This window comes from Protopterus annectens, chromosome 3.part0 (genome assembly GCF_019279795.1).
Source record: "Protopterus annectens isolate FY-2018-M chromosome 3.part0, PAN1.0, whole genome shotgun sequence".
NCBI lineage: Eukaryota > Metazoa > Chordata > Ceratodontiformes > Protopteridae > Protopterus > Protopterus annectens.
The window spans coordinates 1320827810-1320855426 of record NC_056731.1 but is presented as its reverse complement, the minus strand read 5'-3'; the positions used below and the strand labels follow the sequence as shown (position 1 = coordinate 1320855426).

At 39.2% G+C, this 27617-nt stretch overlaps 1 protein-coding gene across 1 annotated transcript in view; it reads left to right on the top strand.

The window, feature by feature from the left end:
• The window catches only part of LOC122797061 (echinoderm microtubule-associated protein-like 6), a 3800753-nt gene that overhangs the window by 3607186 nt on the left and 165950 nt on the right, over positions 1–27617 (top strand). Inside the window, exon 39 of the mRNA XM_044065838.1 lies at positions 19850–19953. Coding sequence (XP_043921773.1) covers positions 19850–19953 — 104 coding nt within the window. The remainder of the gene's footprint in view (positions 1–19849; positions 19954–27617) is intronic.

Below are 27617 nucleotides of genomic sequence, written 5' to 3'. Positions count from 1 at the left end.
CCAGATTCTATATGAGTATGCCCATTGATCCAACTCCATGTTTCAAAATTGAAATTGATAACTTTCTTGACATGGCTATGGGTGAGGGCATCATTGATGATAAAACCTGTTTTCATCCTAAGGTTAGTGAACCTTCCTCCCAGTTTCTTTATCTGCTTCCTAAAGTACATAAAAGTCTCCATAAACCCCCTTGGGCGACCAGTTGTGTCGGGCAGGGGTTCCTTAATGGAACCCATCTCTGTCTACCTAACTAAATATTTGAAACCTTTGTTGAAGGCTGTTAGGGCAAGGATCAAAGATACGACAGAGTTTTTGAACATAATTTCTGACTCTCAAGTTGAGGATGGATGGTTATTATGTACCTTAGATGTAACATCACTTTATACTAGCATCCCTCACTGGGCGGGATTAATGGCATTGGAATTTTGGCTCACTGAATTGAATTTATATAGTCCTGGGTTTAATACCTTTCTTCTCTGCCTGGTTAAGCATTCACTAACCAAGAATTTTTTTGTTTAATGGTAAGTGTTATTTACAGCTGCAAGGTACTGCTATGGGGGCTGCTTTTGCTCCCATTTATACGGATCTTTTCATGGGCTATCTGGAACATCACATGATTTATGATAGGAGCCATAACATTTTTATTGATGAAATGGACATTTGGCATAGGTACCTGGATGACTGCTGGATGATTTGGGAATCAGATGTAGTATATTTCGAAGAATTTGTACGATATCTTAATGATAATAAATGGGGCATCCATTTCACTGTGAACTTCAATAAGAGTTATGTTCCATTTTTGGATGTGTTGGTTAATAAACAACATGATGGTACCTTAATCAGTACAGTTTATAGGAAGCCCTTTCACTCCAACTCTTTACTACATGCATCCAGCTGTCATCCAGGTCATATTATTAGGAACATTCCTAAATCCCAATATGTGAGGATTAGACAGATATGCTCAAGGGAGGCAGATCTTGCACATTTTAATAACGATTTAACTCACAGGTTTGTTGAACGGGAATACTCTGTTAAACATCTAACACATACAAGTTGCATAGTTGGCAAGATGCCTAGAGAGGAATTACTTATCTATCAGGGTTCTCGGTCCCATAATGGATCTAAAATCATATTTACAACTACATTTGGGAGGAACACCAGGCACCTTACTGATTTAATACAATGACACACTGGGACATTTTGCTATCTGATGAGCATTTTGCTGGAATATTGGACAACAGATGTGCTTTTTCTTATCAGAGAGGGGTAACTTTAGGCGGATACCTAAACTTTTATAAAAGACCTTCATTTTCTTATATTAAAAGCCAACATACATTAGATGATACTAAATTATTTGGATGCTTTCACTGTGAACATTGTGCCTTTTGTAAATATGTATTCAAAACCAAAGAATTTTCTATTATAAATACTACACATGTTTTTGAAATTCAGACTTTACGAATTGCAGTAGCAGTTGGGTTATTTATTTGGCTGAGTGCCATTACTCTTCATTTTACATTGGTCAAACCTCTAGGTCTTTCAAATTACGTATTTCAGAACACTTGAGTAATATTAGGAACAAGGTCATTACTAATGCCTTGTACAAACACACTTTGGTACACAAAATGGCCAATTTTCATTTTACCATTATTGATAAAGTTGTGGGTTTGAAATTTTCCAAAACCAAGTGGCATGAACTTTTTAATCAGAAGGAAAGGACATGGATTATTCATTTGGGGGGTTTGTTCCCACCAGGATTGAATGAACATTTTTAATATGAATTATTACCATCAGTTAACATATTTTGTCTGAATATAGGTGTTTGTAATGTTTACTTAATTTTGATTCAATAGGGCGTAAGATCTTCTAACAACATATATTTTTTCTCATTTTCTATATTAGCATTCAATAATCTTTTTAAATATTTTTACTATACTTATTATGTTTGTATAATTTTGTTTCAGCAGTAGTGATTGAATATTCTGGTGTAGATGATCTCTTTATATAAGAATCACTTAATTGTTTTGACATTTTTATTGGGGGAATATATGAGCATCATATATAAAAGGGGCGGTTCACTGAGAGTGTGTGTTTTTTCTGCATTGATAAAGGCTTTTTGGGCTGAAGTCTGCTTTTAGACTTAATAACGTCTTGGATTCCTCAAATTGTGCTGGCTGTTTTGTTTGCGTTTCACAATGTTTAGGTCAGAGGCTGTCTCTCTCTTAGCAGTGGCCTGTTTTCCATGTATTAAGATAGGATGTAACCTGTTGTGGTAGTTTGGTACCCTTGTTGTCTCCAGACAACTTACTGCTGGCATTCTGGCATTCCCACTTACTGACTCCCCCAGCTTTTGTTCTTCACCTTGCTCCATGGACATCTGTGTGCTACATGGCCCCACTGGTTACATTTAAAACATTTAACCCTTGGTCCTAGCCATGTACCTGAACTAGTGGCTTCCTCTGTTACTGGCGGACTCTGTTGGGGTGGTTTAGGCTGCCCACCTTGGGTTCCCGCAGATCCATGTGCATCACTGGGTATCCCTTTCTTTTGCAGTAATGCCCTGCTTGCTAGGTATAGGTCTCCCTTTTTCCTGTATTCATCTATGGTATTGCATTCCCTGTCTGCTAACTGGATTGTCATGTCCTCAGGCAAACTGCCAAGGGCTTCTTCCCTCACCAAAAGGTCTGCCAGCCCATCAAAAGTGGTAACCTGACACCCACCTATGAAAATAAGTGCTTAACTCAGCAATATATTCGCACACTCTTTCATCTGCCTTGGGTCTATGATCACAAAACTTTTTTCTATAAGCTTCAAGTGTTAACTTAAAACACTCTAATAAACATTTTTTAACTGTAGTATAATTTAAGAAATCAGTATCAGACAATTTAGAAACAGCAGTCACAGCTTTACCATGGAGTAAGGGGTCAGGAACCATACCCAGAGCCCTTGATCAAAATTATACTGTTTGCACACCATTTCAAATATATGAATAAAATGATCAAAATTATAACCCTCTGTAAATTATAGAAGAAATTTATTGACCTTTATTGCTTCTGGGGTTCAGTTATTCCCTTCCACATTACCTCCATGACCCTGGCGAAGAGTCAGCATCTCCTTTTTGTGTTGCCTCTACCTCTCATTTTCTTTGACTTCCAGATGTCTCAGTCTCTCTGCTGATTCTAATGCCATGTGTTTCTCCTTTTATTCAGCCTTCAAATGCTGCAGTCTCTCTGCTGATTCTACTTCCAACTGTTTGGCCTCCAGTTGAAGTCTATTTAACTCCAGATGGATTTTTAAGTCCTCTGAGGCAAAGTTGAACTGTCCTTTTTCTGAGAGTTGCACATCCCGAAGGCCCATCTAGTTGTCCTCCTGGTTGCTGGTCTGTGATGCAGCTGTGGCTAAGGCTGCAATCATTTCTGCTTTAGTCAGGTCTGCATGCACCAGTCCTTTGTCTTGGCATATTTCAGCCAACTGGCTCCTTGTCAGCTTGCCATACCCCTCTGCTGACATCCTTGCCTGCTCTCCCTGACTAACTAAGCTAACACAAAATAAATAAAACTATTGTGATATGAAATACCTTGTGTCTGCTTAAGAGTACTAACACCTTCATTAATGACCACTGTTTACAGACTACAGTAGTTTAATATCCACAGCACTGAATCCCAATATGTGGATATCCCACCACTTCCAACCAATAAATATGTGATGACCCACCATTGGACCAGTAATCATGGAGCCTCAATTTTCACAACTGGCACCAGTGGGGGATGTACACTAGGAGGATAACAGGTACACACCTAGTATTTCTAGATGCAGCTCTCTGCATCAAGTGCAATTTCACATAAGAGCAGATAGAGGCCACAGTATGTCCAGGGCTGGTTTCTCCCTCTTTCTCCAGATCCCCAGTAAGACTCCCCACTGGCACAGCTATTGAGTTGAGATCTCAGCTGAGTTGCCAAGCCAAGGCCTCCAGCACCCTCTCTGTCCAACCAGTGGTTTGTGTCCCTGCCCAAGTAGCTGACACACTCTCTTTGGGGTTTGATTTACACACACACACACACACACACACACACACACACACACACACACACACACACACCTGGGAATGGCTGACGCAGGTTTACTAGATATGCCCCCTTTTGCCCAGACTATAAGGTAGTTATCACTGCCACCAGCCATCTCCTTATCAGCTACTTTATGGCCCTTAACAATGGGTATCCAATCTTATTGTGTAATATTAATATTAATACAAATGGTAGTTTGACCAGGAGCAAGGCTATTCGGAGTGGTCCACACAGTGTCACCAAATAAATATGCAAGTACTCTCAATATCTCTACACAGATCAGCCACAATGAAAGGTTTAAATATGTTTAATAATAAATAAAAGAACAAGTAAATACACAGTATACATTCACAGTGACATCAAAGTTCAAAATCACAGGAAATATTTAAAACAACATTGCAGGACAGCCTCAAATAAATAAAGAAACGTGTCTAAACTAAGCTTTTCTATATTCCTGACTATATCTATGAGAATTATAGTATTTCCTAGTAACTTACTTCATTAGAGCAAGGTGAATGTGTGGTAAATGGTTCTTGTCAGGTCCAAGACAGAATATAGAATGCTCTGTCTCGTTGAGACCTTTTGAATTAATATCTCAAATAAAACTGTTGGGATAGCTTGCAAAATGACATCCTTTCTTGTCATCTGACTCGTCCCCAGGTGAAACCCCCACTGCTGGAAGCTGGCAGTATTTAACATCTGCCTGTAAAAATACACAGACAAAGGCTTCTGCTCAGATCTTTGGCAGATGCTGGAAGTCATAAAACAAATACATTCCTCTACATTTCAAGACCAGTAATTAGTCCACCCTAAAGACAATACCGAAAGCTCCCTAGTACAGACATTATGTCTCCAGCCTCACCTATAAAGTAATTTAATTTCAGCTATTTTTCTGAAGTTAACCTCCTGTATTCCAGTTTCCACTGTTAAAATATATACATTTAAACAGTTACAATAGTGCGTGTACAATTCTGTTCTCTTCCAGCAGGGTACACAGTGGTTACATGTTAAGCATAAGCATTTTATAAAATACCTTTTTAACACATGTCTGTACACATCAGTTTGAGATACACATGACATACAGTTCTAATACAGGTGACACACAAGCATCTTATATAAATCATCTTTATATTCACAAATGACATATAATTATTTACAAAATTCCAGATAGCTGTGCTCGCAGTATCTCCCTTTGTCACAGTCTAATTTGGAGATGATGAAGTACGTTGCTGTTAACTGGATAATGTCTTTTTACACTGGTATTTTGGAGAGTCTGAAGTTCTTTGAGACTTTATGTTCTGAAGGAACACTGCTGAAGTTTTTAGATTTTCTGAAGTCCCGCTGCTGTGTTGATGTTCTTTGAGGCTTTTCTTGAACTAGTGTTTTGAATGAACACTGGTGCTCTGTAGGATACATGCAGTCTCCTGATGCATGGTTGCTATGGGGTTTTGGGACTTACTTTAACTGTTGTCCCCCTCCCTCATCAATAGTGGCTCACCATTTAAAGAATTGATAGGACTGTAGAATACTGGAATGAGCTGGAAACAACTGGAAGAAAGTGAAATAAGACTGGAATGAATGTATTTATCTGTTAATTACCCAGAACTGTGTGCCAGTCTCTCCCTTATGGGCCAGATCTTCTTGTTCTTTTCAAAATAAACTCTGCACAAGCTGTAGTTCAGTTAAGAATGCTGTATTACATACAGTGAAGGTAGATGTCAACAATATCTGAAAACTGTTTTAACAGTGCTGATAAACTGAATCAGTCTTCTGAATTCCTATTCATATTTCTTTGATAAACTAGAATAGTTCTATGCATTCGTATTTTCCTCTTGAGTAGTATAATTAATATTCTAAAATGCTGGATATTTGACCTGACTTCTGCACTCATAGCCGAGTATCTACACTGGTTTCTGAAGACTACACTGCCATGACTTTCTGCATATCAGTCCAGAATGAACTAACTTAACTAACTGTGTCTGAAGTATTTCCTAATAATACCAAAACCCTGTACATTTCTGTATGTTTCTTTAGCCTTGGTTTCTAAGCCATGTAGCATACAAACAAAATGTGTTTGTACTCAAATATACAGCACATTCTGTTATCAGCATTCTTGACTGGAGGTTATTTTCACTGTTTGAAAGTACATTCACTGAAATTGTATACAAACTGTGAAGCCTGCTTTAATATTATGTATTTCTAGACTTATGCAAAGAGAATTGTGTATTTTCATACATTAAAATGAAATCTGACAAAACAATCCTTATGTGTCATGGGCATTTATTAGCAGGGGGTATGTTATGACGTTTCTAGAGGTTATGATGTGGGTATGCTAGTTTGGACATCTTATGAATGGTATGGGCAATCATCTTATTTATTTATTTATTTATTATTTATTTATTGACTTTTGTTTACCAAAGTCCAACTGGGTCATAAGTACCCATTTTCAGGGAAGGCCTGGGGAAAAAAGTTCCAACAACAAGTTTATGAGTACAATGCATAAAAGAGCATTTAATGTGACATTGCATTAACCATCATAGAACTTGCATCACAATAACAATTATATTTATGATAGGTGGGTCATAGAAGTAACATACATAGTTACAATGTGAAGTAGGAATTAGGGTGTTGAGTGGAAGACATGACATTAGTTAAGGGTATGGAGGATAGTAATGGAAGTAGAAGAGTGTGAATAGTAGAAGGAGGAAATAATAAACTAAAATAGTGTTTAAGAAACTAAAGAAGCCTATAAAGCAGGGCACAGGATAGGTAGGGAGGAAGAGTAATAGATATATTGGTAGACATTTTCATCCTGGTTTTGAGCAGGGGTATATCCAGGATGGGTCCCTATCAGTTCAGCAAAAAATCAGTTCAGCGAATGACATTTTCAGTGCACTTACATCAAACATGCTATTCGTCAAACTGTTCATACTGAGATCGGGGTTCAGTGAGGATACAGAAATTTGCCCTTTCCCCACTATAGTGTGATTTTGGAGATGGTAGGGGTATATATAATTAGAGGGGGGGTGGCGCCCCCCACATGAGGGGAATTCGATGAATGGCATTTCCGATGAGATGCCGTTTGCTGAACTGACGATTCGATGTAATGATATAGACCCATCCAGGATTCAGTAAGAAATTATTTTAGTGTTTGCTTAAAGGTCAGTGTTTTTGGGTTAGAGCTAGGGAATCCCATCTTATTTACCTTTCTGTCATTGTCTTGCACCTTGACAGAGCTTCTTTGTGTCATCTGTTAAGTCACTTTCCAGAAGTTGCTAGAGGTTCTCTGACACCTTGTTCTTTGCTATTACAACTGCTCTTAGCTTTCTTTGTCAGTGAAGCAATGTTCCTTCTTAGCCTGGTCCATCTTTTCTATCTCCCATGTCTACCTGCACTCCTACTTCTGACTTCCTGGACAAGTGCATTCCACCACCTGGTTTCCATGTGTACCTTATTTGCATACCAGACCTGACCACAGTTGCATGCTGCTATTCTTCCTTTTCTGCTCATCCTATTTCTTCTTCTTAAGGTGCAAGAATCATATATAAGTATTTCTTTGAACTCCTATGCTTTCACTCTGGTCAATTTCTAGGTATTCAGCCTAATGTCTTGACTCTGATCACTGCTTGTAGCTGATTGTGATTTATGCTGGGGACCAACTTTTTCACTGTGAATGACTGCAGTCTCTGATTTGACTCCAGTGCTCTTTCCTTACTAGGAGGTAGTCTACCTGAGTTGCATGCTGGCAAGTCTTGTATGTGTAGCCAAGTGATATCCTCTATTAAGTCATTTGAGAAGACAGAAGCCTAGAACAGCCTCTCCTTCATTATTTCTTTTGTCCGTTATAACATGGGCCAGACACTCCTCGTATTCTGTTCTTTCTGTCCCAGTATGAGTATTTAGGTCACACATTATCAAGGCCAACAGTTTTTGTCCTACTTTATAGAAGAGGTTCTGCAACTGTTGCCTGAATTTCTTCTTTCCCACACTATCACAGCTCTGCTGTGTAAAGATAGAATTTGAAGACTGCTCTATTATTACAGTTGTATGTGATTGCCATGAACTGCTTTTGATGACATATTATGCTGACTTCAGAAGACTGTCTAACCACAGTTTCCACAATTTTTCTAGTCTGTATCTCCTCCCTGAATCCATGAGACTTTGGATCCTAGGCAAAGAGATTTCACTGTGCTTCCCTTCCACTTTATCTCCTTGATACACAGAACATTGAGTCTTCTTCTTAGCATCCTGTTATCTCCTTCCGAGCTGTATCCTGTCTATGCGAAGATATTCATGTAACAAATCCTTAGTTAATTTTTGGCAGGTTGATTGGTTTTACACCCAACTTTCATAAAACAATCCCAATCTAGAGAGCTGGACTCTGGTTGATCACTAGCATAGGTACCAACAGCTGTTGGGCTTTATGGCAGGTACACACCGGCCAGTAGGGGTATGTAGATCCTTCCCATTATCAGCATATACCCTGGCATAGGTCAAGTCCTCAACCCACGTAGCACTGGCAAATAACTATGTCCCTTTTTTTGCAGCATTAGTTGACGTGATCAAATCACCTAGAAACAGTTTTTAGAGAGTGGTTAGCCTTGATGCTGCATGCAGTCTATAGTCTGCTATGCTGATGCCTAAAGTAGTCTGTCCACATGACTGTTCCTGCACTAAGCCCTGCCTAGAGTCTGTGCTGCTGCCTATGACACCGGTTATTTTTTGGGTGTACTCTGTTGGCAAAACTCTAAAGTTAAAATGGGAGGGGTGAGTCTGAACTTGGTGGAAACACCCAGTATGTTTTGAGAAAAGGGAGAGAACCCGACACAGACATGTAGAGACATGTAGAGAATTCCCAAACTCAAATAGTGGTCAAATCAAACTCTGGACTTTGTGGTCAGGTGAAGCAAAGCTCTTAACCATAATGCCACCAATTTAACACACAAAAAAAAAAAAAACAGTGCTCATAAAAATTACTTCATCAACACACTAATCACCAGTACCACTGCTAATAATTGTAACATTGTATCCAGCATAAAACAAAAACTGCATCAGAAATGGCGGCAGCACAGACTACTCTCAAGCATTTAAAACCCTTCTGTGGCATACCACAACTGTACTGGGGAACAGATCGGTATTACCAGTTGCTAATCAGCAATCGTTTGCAATGGGGGTTAGCAGTAAAACGAAATGAAAGGAACAGGAGACCTTCATGCACCATGGAAGTTTCCTTCTTTAAGAAATATGTCACAAACTTTGCAATATGCAGGAGAGTAACGAATGTGATTCCCCATGTTCTTTTTATTTTAATGCTGTCTTTCTTCCTGCTTACCTTTTTTCCACAGCAAAGGCCCTGTATGAATCCTTACTGCTTTCTGTTTACAATGGCAGTGACTTTCATACATTTTACTGTGCTTGTTCTGTGATGTCTGCTCTAGGGTGCTGACAGTCTGGCAGACACATTATTCATTATTTATGTTTCATAACTGAGTTAGTGGTATAGACTTTGAGGTTGCTTTCTGTTATAACTTGGAGTAGAAAAGCAAGTTAATAAACAGTAACAACTGGAAAACATATTGAGATGCACAGTGCAATATGATTTCACTCATCCTATTTAAATGGTATATATGTGTGATTTTAAGTAAAAGGAAAGGGACTAGTTTCATTCAAAAATACATAAATTCAAGCAAGCTGTAAAACAAATGAAAAAATATAGAAAATCAATAAAATCAAGCATAGACACCATTTTCTTTCTTTCTTTTTTTTTTTTTGTGCCCCCTCAGGAACAAACCCAGTGGTTCCTGTACCTATACCCAATATTCAGTGGTTGCTGGGGCTGGAGATTCCTAGAAAATTGAGAGCCCTATGGCCCATTCTTTCCTGCATGGGAATCCCCAATAAACTCATCCACTACCTCTGAGAATCAGGTGGTAAGGAGCAGGCCAGCTTTGCTGGTTCTGTGGGGTGGCCTAACTTTGCCTCCAATGGACCATCCCCTCGTCTTTACAGCTCCATATAGCTGCCCTCCCAAGTTTCTTCTTAGATCACAGTGCAATTGCACATTGCAGTGAGGGCCCAACAGAGCTGAGATCTACAGGGTAGAATCCTAGTTTTCCTGCTGTGCCACCCATGTTGCAAGGTACAGTCCCAAGGACAAGTGAGCATGCAATGGCCGCTCTTTCCTGTCTTCCCCTGCCAGAGCCATTGTTCATGCTTGGGTCACTTGTGGCATAGTCAGGGCTTTATCCCTCTACACCACAGAGGGGCTTATAGACTCCATTTTCTAAGTGCAGTAATACTATCCAGGGTGGGCATCATGGAGAAAAAAGGGAACGTCCAGGGAAGAAGAGCCTTTATGCCATGGCATCAGATCTCACAACAGGTAGTTCCTTATTTCCCTATAATACCCTACCTGTCAGGCATTATTGCTTCCTTAAATGCCAGTTTCTGTGGATTTATATTGCAAGGTTTGATGGAAGCTAATTTTGATTTTTTTTTTTTGATTTTGTGGTATTGAAGAATGTTTTATATAGGTAGAATTTTTGACTTATGCATTTTTAATTATTTGCTTTGTTTTTGCTTATTTGAACTGCAGATGCAGCTTAGGTTTTGTTTTAAAAGTGTCAGGGCAATTTAGGAAAATGTTTTGCACTGTAGAATGTTTACATTTTCTGCATGATTGCATGACCATGCACTTTACATATTTAAGGAAAGGGATGTGGAAGTCAAAACCTCCCACAAGTAGAATGCATAGGGCTTGCCCACCCACAAAAACAGATTTTATTAAAGTCTTAGTTTGTTGATTTTTATGATCAATTCATGCAGTTGCTCTGAGTTTGAGGGACTCTGTACTTGTCATCAGTAATGTCATTCTTGCTCAAGGATCTAAAATGTGTCCAGAAAAGTATCATCACTGTGGATTTTTATGCATCAATAAATGGAACAAAATGAGTTTGTATCCTAAGTGCAAGGACAGATGTGTTCCAAGTCTTTGGCAGTCCATTGTAGAATGCTTATTATCATACCATTGACCAAATTTCAGCTCTTAGAAAGAAGGTGCTGCATTGACGGCATCCACCCCCACCCCCTGAGTTCATAGATCTCAGAGTTGAATAGAGCAAGTCCTGTTGCCACTTGTTTTTATGAACTTTTTATATTAAATTTTAACAGTTTTCTTTTTGTTCAAAATTTATTTGAAGAATTGTCTGAAGATTTGACTTGTACATACAGCATCTCTGGCACTTAGCACTTCAGTCTGGCTGTTCTGTTTTGCCAGTTTATCGCTGAGAGGCCCTCTAGCTCTCTCTTCTTATGAGTGTTCTAACTATTAGTAGAAAAATGAACTCTAAGGCAAGGTGCACTGTGCATCTCAACCTCATTTCTTCCAGAAAAGCAGTATGCAGGAACATCTATAACCTTTTCCTAGTTTACACAGGGTAGATGCGGGCTATATTTGCATTAATGTGGTCTAGGAAAACTTTGCCAGTGTGCCTATCTCTTCTTTTAATCCTACGTTATTCATAGAAGCCTGGTCTCTCGAGATATCTGATCTAGATGCAGGGTGAGCTTGACAACAGTGAATTTCTGATCTTTGCTTTTCTATATTCACACTTAAGAAAATTCCTCCTTGACTCAACTCATTTTCTCACTTATTAGGATTCCATAACCCTAATCTTCACTCTGTCTTCACCGTCATTATTTTTATCCTTTTGTTGGTGGCCACGTCTTTTGAATTCAGAATTAGTAGTCTACACAATTCTTTTAAGGAAGTGCAGAGACTGTCCACTCTAAAAGTATATTCCATGCAATGGAAGTACTTCTGTTAATGGGCCAAGCGCAGTGAGTTTCTCCTACTTCATCTGTAGAAGAATCATTTCTCAAGTTACGTGTGAGGACATTTTATTTATTTATTTTATTTTACATTTGTTTACCGGGATAGTCCGACTGGATACATGTCCATTTTCAGCGGAGGCCCGGGGAGAAAAGCTCCAAATAGACAAACTTACATAGATTACACAAGAAGTTGGATAACGTTAGGAAATATAAAACAAAGTGATTATGTACAATGGCTTAGTAGTGTTCCCTAGTAGGGACTCACAGTTCTCATGGACAGACACAATTAAAAGCAAGAGACGTCAGACTGAATATAGAGCTTGGTGACATAGTTGCATGTTATGATATTTACAGATTATGCTTTCAGTTTATAACTTAATCAGGGTTGGTACATGGGCAAAGCCAGCTCACTTTGAGATACTGTTTGAGTTTTTTTTTTTTGAAGAAACGTTTGGAGGATTGTAGGGTTATATGGTTTGGCAACGAATTCCAGGTTTTGCCAACAAAGTTGGCAAACAGGGATTCACCAGCAGAGTTATTAGCTTTGTGGGTTTGGACCAGTAGTTTGCTGGCTGACCGTAGGGATCTCAGGTTGCTATATGGCTTAATAATATTTATAAGTGAGGGGGTATCCTCAGGCTGGTACAGAATTTTGTGTGCTGTTAAGAGCTGATTGAATTGAATTAAGCTGGGCAGTTCTAGACGCTCTAGTTGTTTCAGGTTCTGGCAGTGGTGGGTTCTATAGCTGGAGCCAGTGGCAAATCTGGCAATATGGTTGTAGCTGTGGGACAGCTTACCTAGTTCAGATTTGTTGAGGTTTGAGAGTACAGGCGAGGCATATAAAAGAGTAGAGAGTAGGTGTGACCGGGCGATTGCAGTCCTAGCCATTGGGGTTAAAAATGTCTTGTTTCTATACAGTGATCCAAGCTTCTTATTGATGGTCTGTATGGTTTTGTTGACCTGTAGGTCAAATTTGAGATTATTGTCTATGATAACCCCTAGAAGTTTGGTGTGTTGATCTGGGGAGACAATGGTACCATTGTTAGATGTGACAGAGAATGAAAGTGTGGCAGATCTACTAGCCGGGATGCAGAGTAGAGGTTTAGTTTTATTGGGGTTCAGCAGTAGGTGTTGGTTGGTGAGCCAGTTCTCAATAGTGTTAAATGTATTTTGGGTTAGGATTTGCAGTTCGGATGGGGAGGTGGCTGAGCAGATCAGAGTGGAATCATCTGCATATTGAATACAGGTAGCTTTAGGGATAGCAGTGTGAAGGCTGTTGATAAAAATAGAGAAGAGTAGTGGACGCAGTATGGAGCCTTGAGGGACACCAAGTGTGAGAGGTAGCTGGCTGGAGAGTTTGCCCTGCCATAGTACTGCCTGTTGTCTACCGTTCTTATTGAGGGAAATAGATTTTAGAGAAAGAATGAGAAGTTCATGGTTGACCATGTCAAAGGCTTTTAATAGATCAAGAAAGAGGGTGGAGGATAGCCTATTCTCATTCCTGTTTTGGTTTATGGCATTAGTAAAGGAAAAGAGGGCTGAGGTGGTGCTGTGGTATGGCTTGAAACCATGCTGGGAGTTGGATAGTAAGTTATTCTGTATAAGGTATTGCATTAGTTGCTTGCGTGCACATTTCTCCATTATTTTGGCTAGTGGGGAAAGAATGGCAATGGGTCTATAGCTGGATATGTCTGTAGAACTACCACCTTTACAGAGTGGGATGACGTGGGATATTTTCCAGAGGGAGAGGATAGCGCTTTCGGATAAGGTTCTGTTGATAAGGATAGATATGGGATATGCAATGGCATATGCAGCTATTTGTAGGTACTTTGCAGTGAGGAGGTCAGCAGCGAGGGTGGTAGGTTTTAGTTTTTTTATAAGTGTTTTGATAAAACTAGTGGATATCAGTTGGAAACTAAATTGGGGGTGATTCGTGGGTAGATTAAGGGTGTGGTTTAAGTTTGTGGGGGTTAGTTGATTTTCTAGGGATTGGATTGTTTCAGTGAAAAAGTTATTATAAGCGCCATCTATGGTCTTTGGGGAACTATGGGTGTGGTCAGCCTGGGTTGGGGTGGTAGAATGATCTGGATGAAGTAGTTGATTTAAGCCTGTCCAGAACTTTTGAGGGTTGTTTTGCTGTTTTTGTAGGAGATTTTGGTAGAAGCTTTTTTTATGTTGTAAAATAGATTTTTTGTATCATTCCTGAGCTGACGATATTTTAGAAGGTCAAGTGGGGCTTTAGTTGTTCTCCAGCTGGCCCAGGCTCTGTTTCTAGTTTTGATTTTAGATTTGATATATTTTGTGAGCCATGGTGCTGTGTTTTTTTCTAAATTTTATTGTATGTGCTGGAGCATGGGAATCAAGGACACTTAGGAATTTAGTGTTAAAGTGAGCTATAGCCTCTTCTAATGGTAGATTTTTGGTAGATAGTCTTACTGCAGCATCCAATTTCATTTGGTCACTGTGTGTAATTCAAATAGCTCTGCCCTAAATTTGTAAAACACTCCTTTGAGGTGTATCCTTTCCTGATCCCCTAAAGACTATACTTTACTTTGGCACTTTAAATATATTTAAGAAAGGTTTTGCTAGCTGAACTAATTCCCAAAATGGAACTGAAATGTTTTTTAAAGTAAAATTTGTGGAAAGGTGTTTTTTTTTTCTGGTAAGCATTATCTGAGCTAGATAAATGTCTAATTTGCTAATCTTTAACTTTTGTTAAGGACTGACCATTTTATTCCTAAGGTTTCCTGTGTATTCAACATCAGGTAATCCATTATTTCCTATTCATTTGTCCAGCATAATCAAGTAGCCATCTAAGCATCATAGGTGTGTATATGTAGCTGTTGCATTACTAACAAAACCTTTTACAGAAAAATCAGTTGTTTGCTTCATTTACAAAAGACATATGGAAAAACAGGAAGATCAGTACTCAGTGACTTGGTAAATTGTAATCCAACAGAATTGTCTTCTGTTTTACTACGAAAATCAATACAACCCATTAGCAGTGGTCATTCTAACAATGTGATCTCTATTTTAGTAACCTTTTTCCACACCTTCACAGGTGTCATTTGTTTAACTACCCTGTAACTGATTATGCTTTCATTCACTAAACTCTGCAGAATACATGTGGTTCCCCAAGTCGAGAGCTTACTTTCTTGAAGTAATACTTCTAAGAATCACTGGCTAATTTCGGTTGTATACTCAGACTTTTTATTCCCTATGTTCTGTGTTTACTATTCCATTTAAAAAGTAAAGAATCCATTGAAAAAAACTTTAAAAGTAAGTAGACACCTTAGTGATTGCTGTTCAAGACTGCATTTGCAGCATGTTGCAGACTTCCAACTTTCCTCTTAGAATTTCATTTTATTTTATTTCAGATTTGTACTCCTTCCTGACAGGCCTTTGTACTAGTGAAACTTTGTGTAATCCTTTTTCATTAAGCCTTGGCTGCATTTGAGGGCACTTTATTTTTCATTTATATTATATGAAAGAAAAATGGAGGGAAGCCAAAGGAGCCACGTATTTATACTGATACATAAGATGAAATCAACATAAGTTGATCCCCAGGGAATCAATCTAAGAAACAGATGTTTTAAGCGCTAGTCCTGGCATCCTCCAGATGTTGATACAGAAGAAAGGAACTAAGAGCTTAGTTTCAAATATCCATCACCACTTTTTTTACCTGATATAACTATTGCTTATCCCCTCTGTAGCGCCAGAGTTTACTCCAGGTTAAGTATCTAATTTAAGAATGTTATGTATGTTTTTACTTTTTTCTTTCTTGCTTCTTGCTATTAGCACATCTTTTCTGCAAAATGTGTATTTCCCATAGTCTGGGAAAATATGATCTTTTTGAATAGAAAAGGACATTTTAGGCTATAGAATGTATTTGGGTGTAATTTTATTAAGTGCTTCCATCTCCTATGATAGCAGGTGATAAAATGTAACCACAGTTTACTTCTAAGAAGAAGCTGACAAGAATTATGAAAACAAAACACACATTAATATGCAGACAGTTAAGAGGGGTGATGTTGACATTCTGTGTATTGGTGCTCCCTAGTGCCTCTGGGCTGAGGTAATTAAATCCTTGTCCTTCACAGGTGGCAGAACTGGTTTGGTTACTTCAGAAAAACAAAACAACTAAGGAAACTATTTATAGGTTCAAAGGTTCATAGGTAGGTACTAGGCTATCGGCCCTAGGGCCTATGGCTTTCGCCACCCAAGAAGATTATTTTCCTGTGCCCCTGTTGAGCAGAGCCACAGAAGTGATCCCCAGGGTGAATTTCCTATTTCCCATCCAATCATCAAGATTTTTCTTAAAGAGTGCTAATGAGGAGCTTTGTTTGATATAGATAGGTAGTTTGTTCCAGAGTATGGGAAGTCTCTGGGACAGGAATCTATCCCTCCAGCATGTTCTGTTTATTGTGGTGACAAGGTTTAGGCCCCTAGAGTGTGTAGCTCGGAGGGATTGGGATTTCTTTAAGTGGAGCATGTCCAACAGCTCTAGGTTTGACATAGCTTTGTATGTTAGGCAGAGATCGCCTCTGAGTAGGCGATATGTGATGGAGTAAAGCTGGAGTTTTTTGAGACAGTCTACGTAGGGCATCTGTTTGAGGCCAGTAATCCTCTTTGTGAGGTATTTCTGCGGCCTTTCCTGTTGTACTCTGTAATGGGTCTAATGAGTGACAAGTAGAGGGGAACAATGACCTCTTTTTTTCTGGATGAGAAACCTTTTGTACTGACGTGTGCCACATTGAAGGATTTCTTGACTACTGTGGCAATGTGATTATCAAAGGAGAGACTACTGTCCACCTGTGTCCCAAGGTCTCTTGTCATACTTTTGGTGTTAAGTAAACTACCACATATGTGGTAGTTCATGGGTACAGTGTTTTTACCAAAGGGGATGACAATGCACTTTTTAGCATTGAGCTTGAGGCCATGGCTTTGACACCAGGCATCTGTCTCAGTGAGGCCCTTTTGTAGGACGTCCACATCGTTAGGAGTTTCAATTATGGCTCCTAGTTTGCAGTCATCTGTGAGCTTCGCTAGCCAAAGACCTTCTGTGTTAACCTGTACTTCAGAAAAGTAGATACCAAACAGGAGAGGACCCAGGACTGAACCCTGTGCTACTCCACTTGTCACTGGTCTGAAGTCAGATTTGGAGTCTGGTACTTTCACAGTGTGGGTTCTATCAGTGTGCCGGTTGACAACCCATCTTGTGACATAGGAATTTATACCTAGTTTAGTGAGTTTATCTATAATTCCAGAGTGGGGGATGGTGTCAAAAGCCTTGGCGAGATCTAGATAGGCTGTGTGAACCATCTTACCCTCATCTACGGCTTTTGTGACTGCTTCAAAGAAGTCAATCAGGTTTAGGAGACATGATCTGCCTTTTACAAATCTGAGCTGGGTGGGGTCCAGAGTTTGGAGATTACCAATGTCTTTGTTTATAAGTTCCATGATGATGCTTTCCATGGCCTTGCAGACCAGGCTCATTAGGCTAATGGGGCGTTAGTTCCTGGGGTCCGTGGTGGCTCCCCCTTTGTGGAGTGGGATAACCGTCGCTGTGAGCCAATCTGTGGGCACAAAGCCTGAGGTGAGGCTATGATTGAACATGGTGCTTAGGTGGGGGTGCCAGTTCATTCTGTAGTTCATGTAGAACGCAGCCTGGGATGTTGTCAGGTCCCATGGATGCTGTGTTCTTGGCTTTGGAAAGTGTAGTTTTTACCTGTGCAGCCGTGATTACAGGAGCTTTGCATTCTTCTGGTATAAAGATGGGCCCTTTGTGGGGTTGGGGGGGGGTAAAGTTACCATTGAACCCATCTGCAAGGATGTTGGCAATATCAGTTGGTTCTGTATATTTAGTGCTGTTGTGCTGTAACTCAGAGCAGATCTGAGTGTTGCCATTGAGATTCTTGACATAGCTATGGAATGCTTTGTGGTTGACTTTAGAATCAGTGGCTATTTTGTTTTCATAACTAGCTTTGAAGGATTTTATGAGGGATCTCAGCTTCTTACTGAGGCAGACCAGGGAGTTCTTCCAGTCATGGGATTTTACTCTTTTTTGCAACAGTTTCTTTCTTCTGTTGTAGAGTTTGTTTATGGCATGGGACCACCAGATTAGCTTCCTTTTTTTGGAGGATAGCATCTTGGTTCTGTTAGGGATAGCACGATCCATGCACTCGTGTAAGTGCTTATAATTCAGCAGTCATACTGCTGTTGTCCGTCTGCATGGGTGTCATGAAGTTTTCCACTTCTGTCTTAAGAAGCGTGAAGTTGGCTTTGGAGAAATTTTTTATGGTGGTTTCCCTAATGGGGGGTGGGGGCAGAATGTGGATGTCTAGGCTAATTAGCTTGTGGTCAGATCGAGGAATTGACATCTGGTGTGGAACACCGGCCGCCCATGTTGGTAATGACCAGGTCTAGGATATTGCTGCCTCTGGTGGGGGTGTGAATAAGTTGATCCAAGGCATTGGAATTTATGAATTCCAGAAAACGTTGAGCAAAAAAGTTGGTACATGAGTAGTTTTCCAAGTTAATGGTGGGGTAGTTGAAATCACCCATTATTAGGGTGTTCCTTTTGGGGTAACTGATATAATGAAACCTTAGAGCACAACTGAGAAACTGAAATGTATACAAATGTGAGCTTGCTTTTTTTTTTTCTTTCTTGCATCTGCTTAGTGAAACTTGGTGACACATCTACCAAAATGGTCTGTTCTGCCAATGAATATTTGTAGTATTTCTCTATGAATATTTGCAGTATTTCTCTAAATCAGAATAGTTAGAGCCAGTACTTCTTATCAAGAGCCAGTTAGATTATGTAGTAGCTGTTGTTTAGATTCTTCTTTTCATACTCTATCCAGTGTATAACAATGCTGTGTTATTCTTCAGTGTGTACTTCTCATTCTTTGGCATATTTAACCTGTAATTGCACTATTGCCTTATTGTTTAAGTAAGGTGAATTTACTTTTAGGCTCCTGTTATTGTCTGAGGAGAGTTATCATTTACCACTGATTAACAAGCTATGCCTTCCTGTCGTCACTTAGCCTTGATTGTTTCAACCTATTACCAGGGAAAATATTAATGTACGTGATTTCATATTTGGTTTAACTAATAAGAACAGCAGCTAACTAGAGGTCTCTGGCCAATGCCAGAATGGTGGCAATACTATAATGCTGTGAAGAAAGCTGTGAGGAATTTGAGAATTCTCTTAACCATCCCCAGGAATTTTGTGAAAGGCAGTAAACATGGATAAAGGGTACTGGAAGACATTGTAGTTCACAGAGAGAGTGATGACAATGAGGTATTGGGGTGCCATGCAAAAGACTAATTTATATGTGTGGGCAATCTAATCTGGGGATGAATGCAGTAAGTTCCTACCCAGGACAGCAGTATATATTCCTTTTATGCTCTTGGGGGGCAGGTTGCATTTTGTGAACTAATTATTGAGTTAGACTTGAGTGCACCATCTTTTTGATCTGCTGGGTACCAATGGTGTGACTCAGGCACCATCCCTCTGGTGTCATCTAGGACCTTTTCCTCATATTTTTGTGGCAATACATGCTACAGGTCATCACATCTTGATAGCAGGGACCATCTTTCCATCACTTATTTGGTTGGCACTGGTGGGATTTAAACACCATCTATGCCCCCTTTCTGCAACATTTGAAGTGGCTTTAATGAGAATCAAACCACATCTATAACAATATCCTTCATACCCACAACTGGTTAAAAGGTGTAGTTATGGTACCTCATTTATCAAAATGAATGTAACATAAATAGTACCTATGTTTATATATATTTTATGACCTGTAAAGGGACTCGTTGTGGCAACATTATTCCTTTTTCTGTGGTCTTTAGGCACTAGCAGGTGTAGTATTTTCACATAAATATACCTCATCAACCTGTCCACATGCTTCTCATGTTCTAACATATAATGTTTTTGTTTACAGGTGTCAACGGGTGCTTATAAGCGACAAGTACATGAGATACCATCAGGAAAGCTGCTGACTGAACAAGCAGTGATAGAGAAAATAACCTGGGCAACATGGACAAGGTAGCAGAACAATGACAAATAATGTTTTCAATAAAAAGAGCACTTCATGATTTTGAGTCTGATGGCCTACTGCTTTGACATGCAGAAATTTCTGGATGGTGAAACTTCTGTGTCTTCATTTTTGTGCTGTCTTTATATTTATCTTTAATGCCCACTTGATCACCACTGGTCAGCTTTTCCATACAGTGTCTCATCCTGGAAATATGTCAGATTTACTGTCAGCTATTTATCTAGCATCTCACCTTTAAAAATACTTTCAAGCCCTCTATTATCCTGTTAGGTAGTGATGTTGGGAAATGAGGCCCCAGTGCAGCACCAAGAAAATGGATCCAGCAACTCTTAATCTAATCACTCTGAAAGCTTTTCCATTGTGTCAAGCTTGTAACTTGCACAGTTATGCACTCTGTTGTCAGATTGTGGTATTTTCATCCTACACAATGTGCAAACAATCCTGTTGACTGCAACTGTCATCTCTGCAGGGGCGGCTCATGCTGTTGAACTGCAGGACTGCAGCCCCCCAGCTGTAAAAAAGAAAGAAAAGAAAAACAAATGCGAGTCCTGGAACATCGCGCATGCGTGCTCACGGTGTTTTCCGATATCCGGACTTCTGGTGAATGGGTCTGGAGCATGTGCACAGAATCCGGACTGCTGGTGAGACAGTCCAGATTAGGAAGACAGCATTCAACAGCAGAGATCCCAGAAGTCTATGCAATTACAACTGCATACACTGGAAGGGGATCGGACTGCAATGTCTGCCAGCTGGGTAGGAGCTTGCTCTTGTAGGAAGGGGAAGGACTTTGCTCTCATGGGCTTTTAGTGCAGGAATGGATGAACTTTGCAGCAGTGGCAGGAAAATGGGCTTTCGAAGGGATGGACTTTGAAGCCAAGCTTTTAGTGCAATGAATGGATGAGCTTGGGCTTTGAGTGCAGGAATGCAATGACTGAACAGACTTTGCAACTAGCATTTTGCAATGGAAGGGACCTACTCAGGTAGAGTCCGTGTGTGTGTGTGTGTGTATGTGTGTGTGTGTGTGTGTGTGTGTGTGTGTGTGTGTGTGTGTGTGTGTGTGTGTGTGTGTGTGTGTGTGTGTGTGTGTAAAATGCCCCAACTAAATATACCTGGTTTCTAGAGAGAACTCAGGAAATATACCTGGTGCCTAGACTCAAACCGTGTACCTAGGGAGCAGGTAGCAAGAGTTTGAATTCCCTACCCACCACCACTTGTGAAATCTTTGCCTCATATTTTTGTTCTTGTGAAATTTGTGGTTTTCTGGATTTTGAATTCACTAAATAATGACAGGCATTTGAATTTCAGACTTCATATTCTTCATAAAGTACATGGTAACACAAAACCTTTTATTCTAGCAATTTTCTGTTTATAAAATCAATATTTGAAATTTGTACCTATTTTTGGGGCTGTATTCCCCCATTATTGGCTTTGTCCAGGTTTTTTGTGCTAAGAGTTTGAGAGCTATGGTGAGAACTGAATTCACTGAATATATTTGGGAGCTATATTCCCCCATTATTGGTTTTATCTAGGTGTTTTGTGCTAAGAGGTTGAGAGCTATGGTGAGAACTGAATTCACTAAATGAGAGCCATTTAAGTTTCAGTCAACCTGTCTTTTGAGAAACAGCTGATTTGGCATAGTGGTATGTTGCTCTGACTGTAGTGCACAGGGCCGTGGGTTAAAGACTTGGCAGTGAAATGCACGGTAGTAACAGAGCATTTTCCAAGATTATACAAGCAATGTTTAAAATGTGCCCCTAGTTTTTGGGCTTTTGTCCCCCCCCCCCCCATAAATTTTGGCTTTTTTAGATTTCTTGGGCTTCAAAGTTGAGAGATATAGTTGAGTGTTGAGTGGATTTTACAAGGAGCTGAGAGCTTGAAGAGAAGTTTAGTGCTGCTTATACTGAGTCTGCTTGCATTGTTAATAGCACAACAGGTAGTGTACTTGCTTTTGATGCAGAAAGCTGTGGATTCTACTCCTACAGTATATAGATGTATTGCTGATACTGTACTGTGTTGTACTTTTAAAGGGGGTGGATGCTGCAGTCCTGAGAAAGTCCTCTTTGGCGGAGATAGCTAGTAATGATGAACTTGTTATTAGTTTGCCATCCATTCTCTATTGCAATATTACCAGCTTATTGTTTTTTGTAATGTAACACAGGCAATTTATTCCTCAAGGGCAACAGGCACTTTATTTGTAGATGAAACAATGAAATATAAAGTTGTTTGCTAGCAGCAACCTCTTCATTAGTTACAGATCTCTTTAATGAGGAATTATTTAGATGACTTTTACTTCTGCAGAGATTGTGCATATTTACTGATACTGGTGGACTGTAGAAGTTTGAGTAGACTTTTATGATGGAAATATTCTGAAATTGGCAGTTTTGTCATTATTGGTGCATGCATTTTGTTTCACTGTTTACTGGAAAAATGTTCAAAACAATAAATTTAAAACGCCCTCTAACAACTGTACTTAATACAATCAGGAAGGTGTATCAAAGAACACATGTATGTTTCCTGTGCAAGGGGCCTATGATTTGAAAACAGCCCAAAGTTAATCTTTATCTGCCACTGGCCAGATGCATTTTCTTTGAATGTGGGTTTCAATGCTGTTTCAATGAATGTGAGTTTCAAGGGCAGAGAAGTTTTAATGCTAAGTCTATTTTCATTGGGAGACTACATTGCTTTGTTTAGCAGATGTCTGTTAGTGTTTGTGCTGTAAAATGTAAAATAAAACTTCTAAATTAAATCCAAATCATCATAGAAGTAAACAGTATGCACATTACAGTGTTTATGGTAAATGGGGTGAAATAACCAAGTAATGGGACATTGGAATAGCTGCATGGGGGAGGCCCCATTTGACCATGATTTTGGGAGGGGGGAAGAGCAGCAAACTCAGACAGCCCCAGCTGAACTATACCTCTTAACTGTCCAGATTTTTGCAGAATGAATAGATTTTTGCTTCTTATTTTTGGTTTGTTCCTCATAAAATTTGTAGTTTTCTGGCAAATCATTTAGGAATGAAGTCACTAAATAATGACAGACATTGAGTTTCAGACTTCATACTCTTCAGAAAAATGCATGCTAAAGCAAGACCTGTTGTTCTGTCAAGTGTCTAAGTTTATACAAGAGCAATTTTTAGTACTGTTTATTTATTCCCCCAATATATTTGGCCTTGTCCAGATTTCCTGCATTAAGAGGTTGAGAGGTATGCGCAAGTAAATCACTTTATAGAATTAGGTATATCCAAACCTCTCAACTGTCCCTGATTTTGGCTCAAAATTTTGCTCTCCCCCTAATAATCCCTCCGCAAAATGGCAAATTTGGAAGAAAAAGTGGAGGGTTTACAATTAATAAATAATTGTAATGAACAGAGTTATAGATTACTTTTAATTTCAGAAATGCATGTAGATTATCTTATTTTGTCAGCTGCTGAAGTTAACAGTACTAAAATTAAAAAAGTGGCCCTTCTTTGACAGGTTCCCAGTTGTTATTGTGTGGCTATTTTATATTTTTGCATCACATTTTTGGTTCGTTTTTCATAAAATTGTGGTTTTCTGGCAAATTAGTGGCAAATCATTAAAGACTGAAGTTAGAAATTAATGACAGACATTTGAGTTTCAGATTTCATACCCTTCAGAAAATTCATTCTAATGCAAGATCTACTATTTTATTATCTTTCTAAGTTTATAAGAGCAATATTTAAAAACTGTCCTTATTTTTGGGCCTTTGTCACACTTCTGTTCATGGCTTTGCCCAGATTTTCTTGCTCTGAGGCTGAGAGGTATGACAAATGTGTCAGGGCTATCACTGTCAGCCAGAGACATTTCAAATTATGACATACTTGTTGCACCCCACTCCCCCACGTAGTGACCCTGGATGTGTCCAAGCAAGGCAAGGAGCAGTTATGCAGTGTAAGTGTGCAGAGTATCCCCCCATCCAAGGTAGACACAAGTACTACAATGGCTTTTCATCTGTCCTTGATTTTGCAGAATGTTCTGGTTTTCTGTCATATTTATATACTGTTGATTTATGCTTCTTCTTATTCTGTGTTTAAGTAGCAATGCTTTAATGACCAACAGGTAAGCTTGTCTGAGACTGTAAGATGCAAGTAAGCTTTAATAAGCATACTGTTAAAGAATTACCAACATTGAAAGCCTTTTTGTTGTTGCCATGCAGAGAATATTTGCATAACTAGTGTATAAGCCTTAAGTATTGAAATGCAAATGACAGTATTTGTAATAAAGGACAGGATTACAGTATTTTCAGAAGCTCATTACATTTGTTGGAGACTTGCAGTCATCTTTGCAGGCTTTACCCATAAACTAAACAGAATGCCAATCTATCATGTGTGGTCCATAACCTGTCCAGTAATACTTTAAGCAATTTATGGAGGTTATTTGTTTGGTGTTAATTATTTTACTTTGATCATGTTTACCCAATGAAACAAGTAGATAGTTGTTATCAGGCAGCAGGTCTTTTTTGGATAAGAAACATTTTTACAAGTGGGGGTATCACAGAGATTGTTACTTTCAGCATGTTACTTGGTACTTTTATAAAGCTTAATATAAATTGTAATTAGAACTGCAGTGGAAGGAGAAGTGGTTTGATTTGAGTGCTGCTTGTTTTTTAATACTTGATTTTGACTGGCATTCCAGTAATGTATATAATGTAATTTATTTTTTCATGCCTCACAACCTTTTTGTTTCAATCTAGATATTAAGTAAGATGTCATGTAGCCAATGCATTGAAATATTTTTTTCTTCTACAATTCATTTTGTCTTGATTGGACTCTCATAATGATGGTTTGGCACCCAGGGCAGTGTATTTAATTAAAGTCCCAGTTTTTGTGGTTTTTAACATAGCCCCACCCCTTCCCATTGGCCCCACCCATTCAGCTGCCTCCTGCAGCCCCCCTTTGATTTGATGTCACCAGCTGCCACTGCATCTCTGTCTAATGACAATTAAGAGCAAGCTGAGTGTTTGTCCACATCAGATGAAGTGTGCTGTTGTGGTTAGTATGGTTGATCCTTCCCTCCCTGTTAAGTCCAGTGGCAAATCAAATTTGTGATTGAACCCTGGTCACCAGTGCTCCTATCAGAAATCCTGTCTGTACCAGTGGGTATGGCAAATCGTTTATTTTTGATGCTCTGATGGTCTTTCATAAGGACAGGAAGATGTATTCCTGGGTTGAACTGCTACCAGTTTAGTTACCTATCAAGTTATTGCTACACTTTCAGGGTTGTGTAAGCCTGTGCATTGCAGAGATGCACCCCACACAAGGATGCATTAATGAGAGTACACAGGAGAAGACAATCTTTTGTACAAAACAAAAAACACTGGTTAACTAATACAGTTTTAATAGCTAAATAGCTAACATAGTCCCTGTCATTTTTCGAAAACATTTGGTGAGATGCAGTGCATCTTGGTAGTTTAATCTTACCATATAAAAAGAGTGAGTACATTTAAAACTGCAGTAGTCTGCAAAATACATATACATAAATGCCACACTTTACAAGATTTCAGGGACAGAAGAGGTACATTTAGAACAAGGAGTATGGAAGGAACTGTCTCTGTGTCTATCTTCTTGGAGTAATGCCTCCCATGGTGTTGTCAATCCTTCCTTCATTAAAGACATTTTTTCCTGTCAGTAATAACTTTGATAACTGATAATTCTGTACACTATTTACAGTCTTATACAAGACAATGGTGGTACTTCCTTAGGCATATCTAGTGATACAGTCATTGCTAGTACTATCCTTGACATCAGCTATTAACTGTTGCCTCTAGTACTGCTGCTGTATCTGGTGTTGAGTGTTGTGCCAATGTCACCTGTGTGATTAGTAACATGATTGTTGCCACATCCAGTATCACTGTTGTTTAAGTACTGATTCTAGTGACCTTGTTTCAGTTGGTGATTACTTTATTGTTATGTTGTTCGTTGAAGGCAGTTTCACTTTTGCTGTAAAAGAAAAAGCTTATCATGATTATTTTTGATTTCCCTAAGACAATTGACCAGTTATTTTGGCTATAGTTAGGAAAATCTACATTACATGTTCCATGCTTATTTTAGAATGGAATCAGAGCACCAGCAAGGGTTGTCTACATCTAAAAATGGTAGAATCCTGCTGTCAGTATACACAGAGGAGGTTCCTTGATCAAACATAAAGAACTCTTTTAAATGGGTCATAATTTTGAAATTTGGAGACATCTGCTTTCTCACCTTACACATGTTGCAATGTAATATACTGGCTACACCAGATATTCATCATTAAATAACTGCTGCAGTAGCCTAAGCTATGTGGGTTATGTCCTGCTTAGGATATATCAGCCAGCCAGCTTCCATAGCTTAAGGACAGCTTCCACATGCCCAGACTATTGAAAGCCCAAGTTAGCCAGGGAGAAAATTAGCAATCTGAGCGCCAAGCCCTTCCGTGATTTCCTGCTGCCAAAGAGCACCGCACTTGTGTGCTTTTGAGGATTTTCAGCTAGCATTTCTTCAGTGCTGGCCAGATAATTTCCCTTCAGGGGTAACATTCCACATTTTGTTTTTCTGATTAAAACTGTACTTTTTTCCATAAGAACTGTTTGGTTTTGGCTAGGTTTTAATGTTTTGGACAGCTGAGTGACATTTTTGTCAGTTGAAGCATTGTGGTTCGTTTTACTGTTTTTAGTGCAAACTTTTGATCCAATGTTGTCCATTTTATTCTGAGTCAAACTTTGTGACTATGATCCAACTCAGATCAGGCATCAACAACTTCACACCGTTGGATCCAGGCCTCTGACATCTCCCCCTACCCATAATTGCCTCACCACTGTCAAATTACCTCAGATCTCATCTGTTGCTTCGATCGAACAGTCATAGAGCTCTGAGCTGTTTTTTGTGGATAAGTAATTTTCACTTATTTTATTTCCTAGTACCATTAGGAATTGTTTTTTTTATCTGCAGCTTTTCTTCTGTAATGTATTCTCCACCCCAATGTAAAAAATGTCTTCAACTTATTCTAATAACTTTTCTGTTGTAGTTATTATAGTTACTATAGTTACTTGGAGTTATTTATTGTAAATTTAAGTTTTGTGCTTAAAGTTTGAGTATATACTGTTGCTTACTTGAGATTTGTAGAGTGTCCGGACTTTCTTAAAATGCTGGACAAAAGTTTTAAGAAGTATGGAAAATGTAGCCACAAAATCCCTTTACAGGACCCCTAGTCCCTGTACATATATTGTTTGGGAGTGGTGCACCTAAATACAGAATGCAAAGCCTGTGCATCATTTGGCCATAAAGCTCATCAGAGCAGAACAGTTAAACTAATTTTAAAGGGACTACTTCCATCTACTTCAGGGTCTTCTGTAGTCTCTCCCATGTCTTCAAATCCAAGGGAGAAAGAGAAGGAAAGAGAAAAAGATAAGGAAGCTCCAGAGTCAAAGGAACCCACTAAAGACAAGACTTCCAAGAAGGGCATTGAAAAAGCCAGAAATTGGTCCCCAGGTCCTGTAGCCTGAAAATGCCAAAGCTCATATCCACTCTCCATTTCCATCTTGGCTTTTCACTGCAGATCTGATCGGTCCTGGACTCCATTTTCCCATTCTAGGTACAGCAATCCAGGACTTCATCAATTGTTTTTTCCAGGTCTACCCAGTCTACTAGGAGTCTCAC